The sequence below is a fragment of the Elephantulus edwardii genome, unplaced genomic scaffold (genome assembly GCF_000299155.1).
Source record: "Elephantulus edwardii isolate Elephantulus edwardi_28Jun2011 unplaced genomic scaffold, EleEdw1.0 scaffold00009, whole genome shotgun sequence".
Taxonomy (NCBI): domain Eukaryota; kingdom Metazoa; phylum Chordata; class Mammalia; order Macroscelidea; family Macroscelididae; genus Elephantulus; species Elephantulus edwardii.
The window spans coordinates 6,556,510-6,566,414 of record NW_006399759.1 but is presented as its reverse complement, the minus strand read 5'-3'; the positions used below and the strand labels follow the sequence as shown (position 1 = coordinate 6,566,414).

The window sequence follows — 9,905 nt, the reverse complement described above, 5'->3', positions numbered from 1 at the left end:
CTTCCAGTCAGTATGGCAAGTGGTTTTCCTCCAGATTTCTTGGCACAACTTGATGAGTGCATCCAGGGTAGTGTCTGTTTGTTGCAGTATGTCAATTGGTATGCCATCAATTCCTGGGGTCTTGTTCTTTGACAATTATTCTGTATTCAGAGTTAAAGACTTTCTATCCCAGGAGGACAATTAACATGTTATTGAGAAAACAGTACCCAGCTTCTTCAAACAGGCAATCTAAGTTTCTACCAATAAAACCCAGGCCAAATGGTATTAACAAGCAAAATTCATTATTATGTATCTGTATTCCCAAAGTTAGAGGGTTTATTTGGGCAAATGACTTACATTTTGGAGACTAATGGCGTTTTTGGTCTCATCATGAGATTAACCCTTTCTTTCCCTAACAGTAACATTTTTTGCCTAGAATAAGAGATCATAGTCTAAGGTTGGGGGTTTTGGTGACTCTGCCCAAAACCATTTACTACATCAGCTCAGTTAATTTATAGGAATACAAACTCAGAGAAGTTAAATCATGAATCTAGAGACAGAGAAACAAGATGCTAACCTTCATTACAGCAAAGCAACATAAGCTGAGACTCAACAGGATAGGATGGTAAATCTCGTCACCGAAGTTAACCAGTAAAGAAGCTCAGGTTCAAGCAGAGTGCAAACCTTCAGCTTCATTTAGCCTTATCGTGTGCTGTAATTTTAAAACCATCCTGAACTTTATTAATGCTCCCTGTCACTAGGACAGAGCAACTGCCCTCTATGGTTTTCTTGCCTTTATAGGATTAGATTCCCCAGGTCTTTACTCCGCAGAGCAGCTGGTGGATTCCAGGTATCAGTCTCAAACAGCCAAGTGCTTCCTTGTTGCACCATCAGGACTCCGTGGTTTACAACTCTTGATCACCTTGTGATCTTTTTCACTCTTAGAGAATGCTTCAAAGAAGTCCAGAAGACCCACCCCACCCACACAGCCCCCTCATCCTTTGTGTTCACATATCCATACTCTTACAGAGATAGCAACTGAGCTCCAGGGGGAGAAAATGCCAGCAACATCTTTTGTTGTTTCCTTTAGCAGGGAAAGCTGCAAGAATGAGGTGCTAATGAGGTTCCTGGGGGAGGTGAGAAGCGTAATGGATGACAACATTAAAAAAAATTTAAAAAAAAGAGGGGGGCAGGAAGGAGGGACGGAGACTACTTAGAAATATGGAACTGTGTGGGGAGGATAGTGGTGTAACAAGACATTTCTGCCACCAGCAGACAGCTCCAGCCTGCACCCACTCATAACTGTAGTCTGGTAAGAGTGAGAGGCACCCCTTTAACAACCAGTCAAGTTAGAATTCTTGCTTTGTTGTAACAAGTGACCCCTTTTCATTATAGTTGATGTGTCTCTTCTGGCCTTTAGAACAAAGTTTTCTGAGAATAGTTTTTCAACATTGTTCCTCTGTTTGACACTGGAAAGGAGTGAAGAAATCAGTGTGTGAAAATGTTAATTTTTAATTTATTTTATTACTTTTTATGCATGTACCATCAAATCGGATCTGACTGGTACAGGAGGAGATTGCCCCGCCTTCTCCAGTAAAGCATCTGGTGGATTTGAACCGTGCACCTCTGGGATTGCAGTGCAGCTTCTTGCGAAAATGTTAATTTTTAAAAGACATTCTCCAGAAGCAGCATGGATGGGGAGTATGCTAAGCAGTCATATTACAGTGTTCTCCAAACAGAACTAGGCAGGCTGAGTAATCCAGGGCTTCAGTAACCTGCGAAGGTTAAGGTGCTGGGGGCTGCTCATGAGCCAGCAAGCTGACCAGAGCATCAGAGTGAAGCTCATCACGTTGCTCCAGATCTGGCCTTGAGGCTGGGTGGCATCCGCACTGAAGTGGCCCCATTGTCCTGCTTCGGATCTTGGACTTGCCGCACTTCCTCTAAAGACACACTGCCTGGCTTTCAGTCCCAGCTCTGTAACATATTAGCAGTGTGGTCTTGGAAAAGCACATCTCATTTTTCCAAGTCTCAGCTTCCCAAAATCAAGCCCCACAAGAGCCCCCTGTTCTGGAAAAGCAATTTTTAACAGGAATGTTTTGTTTGTTTTTGTTGTAAAAATATACATTACAAAACTTAAGTCCCTTCAACAGCATGAATATGTACAATTCTCAAATGTTAATTCTTCATGTTGTGTAACCATCTTTTCCAAATCCTTCCACCATCATTAACATAACCTGTGTGCCCCCTAAGCAAAAACTCCCCTATTCCCCTTCTTGCCCATCTCTGATGACCACGAATTTTTTATTTCTATGTATTTGCATATTTCATATAACTGAGTTCATACTTTTTTTTTGTCCTTGTGTGTGTGACTTATTTCACTCGGCATCCTATTTTCAGTGCTCATCTGGGTTGTGTTACGTATCACAACTTTATTTCTCTTTATGATTGAGTAACATTCCACTGTGTGTACATGGTGTCTTGACAGACATTTTAGTGGTTGTACTTTGAAAGGCTATTTTAAATAGTGCAGAAAAAAAAATAGTGCAGCAGTAAACATTTAGGGTACAGTTTTCTGTTTTCGTTCCTGCCTTTAATTCTTCTAAGTATATATCTAGGGTTAGTTATCTTGCTAAGTCATAAACAGATCTATGTCAAATATTTTTTAAGAATTGCACAGCTGTTTCCCACAGTGGCTGTACCATCATCCTACCATCTCACGAGCAATGAACGAGGGTCCTACTTTCTCCAGTTTTGCCAACAGTTGAAGGTCTCTGGGTTTTGGTTTACTTGGTTTTGGGTTTTGGTTTGTTTTGGTTTTTTTTAAATACATAGGTGTTTTTATAAGTGCCAGGTGACCTTAATGTATAACCCGGGTGGACACTCAGTGTTGGCACTGGACTTCTTAGGGCTGTAACAATCTGTCTGAGGAATGCGATGAATTAACACAGTTGTGAAGCTTAGAGAATTTGACTCTATGAGACACACCCAGCACAGGAGTCTCTGTTACTTGAGGATACATACTGTGGTGGTGTAGTGGAGAGGGAGTCCCTGGGTGGTGCAAACAGATCATGTTCTCAGCCGCCAAATGAAAGGTTCAAGTTCACCAAGAGGCTCCTCAGGAGAAAGGCCTGGTGATCTACTTCTGAAAAGTCTACCACTGAAAAAACCCTGTGGAAAGTGGTTCTATTATGAAATACATGGACTCAGTTGACTCAAAAGCAACTAACTAGTGGTAATGATGGAATCATATGGCACATCTGATTAGACTCTGTACTAGCTGCAAATTCTTTACAACTTCAGGTTTCTCATTTATAAACTGGAACTTCTCAGATTTCAACAAAAACAGCTCCCTGCCCCCAAGTCAGTTCTGACTCATGGTAATCTTCCACTGGTTTTCTGAGGTTACATTTTTATAGAACAAAACTGGTCATCTTTCTCCCACTGAGCACCAGTGGATTTGGACTACTGGCCTTTCAGTTACCAGTGCAATACACAGCTACCATATCATGCAAACCATCAACAGCTGTGGAGCCAATTTAAGAGCACTTTCCACATCGGTAAGCATGTGTGAAAAGATTGTGAAGAGCCTGACAAAGATTGCAGAGAGACTGAGGCAGACTATGAAGAGACTGTGGCAAGGTGTAGTCTAAGGAACTCTCTGGAGATGGAGTCAATGTTAAGGTTTTGCTTCTGGATGACTGGAGAACTGACTTATGAGTGCTTTGAGACAAAGTTTGCGATTGAGAAAAGCAGAGGTTTATTTGTGCCACTGAACTGAACCTAGACTTTCCACTTGTTAACTGAGAATCTGTCTAAACTAATTGAGAAATTATGTTTTGCTGTTAATCTGGCTTGGGGCTGCTGTTCACTAAACCTAGACTCTCACTGTGTAATATCTTTTGTCTCTCCCACCCCTCAAACTGTTTCCATAATAAATATCATAACTCTTAAGTCTATGAGTCAATTAGCAATGAACACTGGATCCAATGCGTCACAGAAATAGGATCAGGAGCATGCATGGTGGCATGTCTGACTATGTACCTATTTGTTTGATGATATTGATAGGGAAACAGTTTTCCTTTTGTAAGCGGGTAGAAGTCAGACTCGGCCATACCCTTGTTGCATCTGTTATCTTTACACAAGAAACCCTATTTCCAAACAGGATAAGATCCACAGGTTATGGGGGTTAGGTGTCCAGTGCATATTTTGGATGGGAGATGTAATTTCATTGGTAACGCTGCCATAGACTTTTAGTGGCATTTGGGGTTCTGATAGGAAAGGTTGGGACCTTGATGTCAATGATAAAGGACTTTACCCATGACCGTTACCTCTCTCTCACCCTCCGTAGGAACATGCTTGCCAATTCAGCCAGCGTGCGGATCCTCATCAAGGGAGGCAAGGTGGTGAATGATGACTGCACCCACGAGGCTGATGTCTACATTGAGAATGGCATCATCCAGCAGGTGGGCCGTGAGCTCATGATCCCCGGAGGGGCCAAGGTCATCGATGCCACTGGGAAGCTGGTGATCCCCGGAGGCATCGACACCAGCACCCACTTCCACCAGACCTTCATGAATGCCACCTGCGTGGATGACTTCTACCATGGCACTAAGGTAATGCGCTGTTTGCTGACCGTCGTCTCCTACTTGGCTTCTTTATTTTGCTTTTGGGGTGGCTCCGGCCAGACCTGCAGGGAAAGGGTCCCCTGCTGTCATGATAAAAGAGGAACAACTGAAATAGGGCTTACTAGACTAAATAGGTATCCTGAAAGGAATTAGGGAAAGGAGGTATTTAGGCCTCTAGCTTATTACATTGCAATACAGAAAAAGAAAAGTAGCCAATATTTATTGTGTAAGTGGGAGGAAGGAGGCTGGGGCCAATGGACTCTGTGATGTTGGTAGGTGCTGTTGAGTTGACTATCACTCAGCAACCCTGTCAGCCCTTGCCCTATGCTATGCCATCCTCACAATCTCTGTCATGCTTGAGCCTGTTGTTGTAGGCACGTGTGTCAGTTCATCTTGTTTAAGGGTCTTCCTCTCTTTCTCTGACCCCCCCAGCTTTCCCCAGTCCCAAGGGCTGGCCCCTCCTGACAGACAGCATGCCCAAGTATGTGAGATGGAGTTTCACCATCCTTGCCTCCAAGGAGCACTCTAGATGCAACCTCAGTGACAGAACTGAGGTTGGCGATTACCTGATAGGATATGACAAGCTGAATGAAATTCCCAAAATAATTAAACATGTGAGGTTAAAAAGACAGCATTTGGCCACAGATAAAGCTCTGAAGGAAGTGGGGGGCTAGGAAAGAGGGACAAATGGAAATGGTAAACCTGAGGGGAAGCAGGAAGAATGTTATTGCAGTGTGGTGACTGCAGCATCGAGGCCAGAAAACAAAATACGTCTGAATTGCTGAATGGAAAACCAGTTTTCTCTGTAAACTTTCACCCAAATCACAATAATTTTTTTTTAATTAACTACATTCCAAAAGACTGTGAAAGGCATATATGCTCCTTCTGGACAATTTTTAATGGTGGACATTATTAAATGAACATATGTTTCACTTTCTCTAGTATCTTCTTTAACCTGTCTCCTATTTTTAAAAAGCAGCCTCGAAAAATCCCAGCACAGGGCCTTATTTTCAAAGTTTCATGGATACCTTTCAGTAGGTCTCTCTATGTTCCTGAATGCAAAATATACAGATTCAGACTACTCAAACAAATGAATTAAGAAGAAATTATACTTTGCAGAAAGCAGCTTTCCCTTGCCCTGTGCTCTGGAAACCTCCGTCATTGCTGTTTGCCCTCTGCGTTTTGATGATGTGTTACATACCAGCCACTCCCTGGACTCCATCCTGCACGTTCGTTAGGCCAAAGCCTGATCACATTCCTGTGTCCCAGAGCCTGGCACTGACCTGTCAAAGTTTGTTAAATGGATAATCTAAATACTTGCCCTTGTGTATCTTCACCTAGAAAGGTTTTTCAAAATGCAGAATTAAATCAGAATCTGAAGGGCCATAAATTCCCAACTGTAGCAATAGCTCTTCGCACTGCCTGGTTCAGTCAGTGGAAAAGATCCACCAGTTCCTGGCCCAGCAGAACTGCTGACCCCAACAGCCATGTACCCTCAAATCCACCTCCTTCTTTGCTCAGAGTTCTCAGAGAGCTCTTCCTTCTTGTTGAGGGTTGTTCCTCCAAGGATCTACCTTCTTGGGCCCAGCTACTTCCAAATCATGCCTGGAAGTCACATCGGAGCAGAGGGGGCAGGCAGAGACTCACCTACTAAAATCTGTCTGAGGCTGTGCCCTTTCCAGAGTCCAAGAGCTGCAGACTTGGGCTGTGGGAGGCTGGGAGGTGAGGAATCACGGTGGCCGGAGCCTGAACTGTGCAGACGTGAGGATACTTCTCGTCTGGGATCTAGAGTGAAGGGCCACACTGACCTCTCCAGCCAAGGCCACGAAAGAGAGGAGGAAGATGGCCCCCTCCCTGTTTTCTTCTCTTCTAACAAGTTCACTGAGCTTTGCAGGTGAGGTTTCTTTAATGGAATGAGACCCTTGTCCTCATAAACCTGGTGGGGGGGCCCTTGCAGCAAGATTTTTCTGAAGCAAATGAGGCTATCAGCTTGCTTACCATCCTCATGCCTTTAAGTCAGGCCAGACCTGGTTTCTTTGTGGTTTTACTGCTATTTTAATTCCAGTATGTTGTTGTTGTTTACTGTCAAGTCTGAGCCCACCCATAGCTGACCCTCCGGCAGGTTTTCAGAGGCTGTTAATCACGCAGGAGGACACTGCCCATCCTTCTCTCATGAAGCAGCTGTTAGATTTGAACCACGTGTCTTCGAGATTACAGCACAGCTTCTTGCCACTAGGCCACCAGAGCTCCAGTAGAATTCCAGGATAGCATATAGCAAAGGGCACAATTATTCAAGTGTGTAAAAGTATCAGACTTGGAAGCAGGAGTGGCATCCACTTCCATATAGCTTGCCTCTGGAAACCCTATGAACCTGGAGAAACGATGAAAGTTATATAGGTGTACAGGTCTTTCGTTCATAGGATTGCTATGAGTCGCCTATGACTTGATGGCACTTAACAACAACAATAGTAGCATAGAGAGAGATCAACTGGCCTAGTGGACAGAACGTCATGCTCCCAAGCCAAAGGTGGGTGACTCTACTCCGTGGCCCTCAGGCCTCCCTTTGTTTGTGGTGAAACATTCTTCTAGATCATGTAATCCTGGTCTGTCCACTTGCTGTATAGAGGTAGCTTGTGGTTGCTGTGATGCTAAACACTGTGACCGTGATGAGTCAAATGCAAGAACGGTCACCCATGGTGAACAGGGTTTGGTGGAGCTCCCTGATTAAAACAAGCTTGGAAGCAGGAGTGGCATCCACTTCCGTAATAGCTTGCCTCCAGAAACCCTATGAACCTGGAGAAAGGACGAAAGTTATACAGGTGCCAGGTCTTTCGTTCATAGTGTCGCTAGGAGTCAACTCGACAGCACTTAACAACAACCACCACAGAAGTGTCAGACTGAATATACCTTGTGTGTAGCCAACACTCAGACCAAGAAATGAAACATTGCTACCACCCAGAAACCCCCCTTGCACCCCTTTCCAGTCACCCCTCCCTGCTGCTGGAACCCTTCTCCTGATGTCTACGACCATAGTGTTGTGTTTTGTTTCACATACTATACAATTCGCCAATTTAAAGTGTACAATCTAGTGGTTTTTGTATATTCCCCAGAAATTGGTTTTTTATTTTCTTACTTTATGTACGTGAAATCAAGCGGTATGTACTTTTGTATTGGTTTCCTTTGGCTCAGTATTATTTATGTGCAGTCATCCATGACGTTGCATATTATAGTTCGTTCATTCACTGTTGCTTTGTTGCAGTCCATTGTAAATCACATAGGGTTTATTCAATCTACTGTCAGTGGGTATTGGAGCATTTGCTCGTCTGGGACTATTACAAACGTGTCGTTGTGAACATTCTTATGCACGCCTTTTGATAAGCAGGTAATGAACACATCTCAGCTGGGCATATTCTTAGGCATGGAATGTCTGGGCCATCAAGGTCAGCTTTAGCCAATTCTGCCAACTCATTTTCCAAACTGTAACAATTTTGAAGCCCAGCAATAGGATACAAGGGTCTCGCCACAGAGTTTCACATCTACATAACTGATAACCACTGTTCTGGTCTGAGCTGAGGCCGTTTCTGTGGTATGATCAATTGTAGCTTGCTACTAACTGCCTTGACTCAGGAGACCTTTAACCTAGGGCTAAATGCCACACTGTCACCATGCAGTCGCCACACTGCCGGCCAGCCCCTCCGAGGACAGGATGGCCTTATTTGTTTTATTTTCCTGTGTCATCTTCCCGGGTCTCATTAGTTAGCAGGGACAGGTTTTCTCCTGAGAGCCTTCAGCTCTATATGGCTCATAGAAGACTCTGCACACACACATTTGTCCAAAATGATGGGTAACTCTGAGCCTCCACAGGCTTCTCATCCTGGGGACAACTGCCTTAGGGAAGCCCAGAAAGGCCCAGTGTGATCAGAGGCTCAGCTCACTCAGTTCCTGCGGGTTTAGGGCTGCCTCTGCACCCCTAAGCCCTACCCAGTCCTAGTCATGGGGAATTTAAGGGCCTCTAGCCTCGAGCCACCTTAGATGTTTGTGTCACTAACTGCCACCTTTGTTCTAAAACCAAAAACCCCAACCTACAGCTGTCTAGTCAATCCCAACTCATTACTAGCCTATGGGTTACAGAGTAAAATGGTTCCCCCACCCCCAATAGGGTTTTCTACGAGCTCTGGTGGTGTAATGTGTAACATATGCTAATGCAAAGGTCAGTGGTTCAAATCAACCATCTGCAGGAGAAAAATGGCTGTGTTATCCTATAAAGATTTATGGCCTCAGAGGGTTGCTGTGAGCCAGAATGAACTCAGTGACAGTGGTTTTGGTCTGGGATTTCCAGGCCTTTCTTCCTGTGTACCACTAGGCTAATTCAAGTGGCCGATGTGTATGTTAGAGCACAAGGAACCACCCAGGAGCCTGCCCCCCTTGCTGTTGTGCCCCAGCCTGCATATTGAGCCTCTGTGTCAGTGATGCAGCCCCTCCCCTTCCTGCTGGGACCCCTTCAGTAGACACTGAGCAGAGTTCTGCTTCAGTCCTGCTCGAGACCTGGTTCCGGCGCCCAGCACTGCCCAGGGATCTCCCCTCCACATGGCTCCTGCAGCAGAACATCTGGTTCCTGTCCATCCCGCTTCCTGGAAATCTCTCAGGGAGAGATGCTCTCCTGTTGAAATGCTGACCTGGAGTCTGTGGGCTGGATTATTCACACCGCCTGTAGCACTCAGCACTCACAGACTGTGAAACCTGCTGGGCCTCCCGCCATGACGCCCTGTTTTGTTCATTCTTAGAAAGGCAGCTGGTCTACTCCCTTCAAGCAGCCGGATTTATAATAGAATAATCTGAGGGAAGGCTCACCTGAGTGATTAGCAAGAGAGAGATCAAGTTGCTTCATTTTGTTCGTATAAAATCAGATTCTAGAGGGTGTGATCTCTGGCCCCCCACGCAGCCTTGTACTTGATGACTTGGCAGCTGCAGGCAGAGCTAGAAAAACAAAACCGTTGAAAGCCTGGTTTTTCCAGGAGCATCAGGGTCTCCATTGTGCTCGGTCTAAAGGGATTTCTCTCCAGCCCTCCTTCAGAGCACACTTCTCCGAGGGAGGCTCTGCCTGGCTCCCCGGCTCCTATGCTCACAGCTGCCTCTCAGCCCTGCTCCCTACCCTCCCCAGCTCCCCCAGTCCCACCTGCAGACCCCACCTCACTGGCCCCAGAGACCCCAAGACCCCCTACTTATGGGTTAGAACGCAGACCCATTCCAGAAAGATGCATCTCCTATGGGGAGGCAGGGGGAAGGGAGTGAACAAAGGCC

The 9,905-nt window shown here is 45.2% G+C and overlaps 1 protein-coding gene across 1 annotated transcript in view; it reads left to right on the top strand.

Annotated features, from left to right (window-relative positions):
- The first annotated feature begins 4,327 nt into the window (after positions 1-4,327).
- The window catches only part of DPYSL5 (dihydropyrimidinase-like 5), a 63,719-nt gene continuing 58,141 nt past the window's right edge, over positions 4,328-9,905 (top strand). Inside the window, exon 1 of the mRNA XM_006880605.1 lies at positions 4,328-4,592. Coding sequence (XP_006880667.1) covers positions 4,332-4,592 — 261 coding nt within the window. The 5' untranslated portion in view covers positions 4,328-4,331. The remainder of the gene's footprint in view (positions 4,593-9,905) is intronic.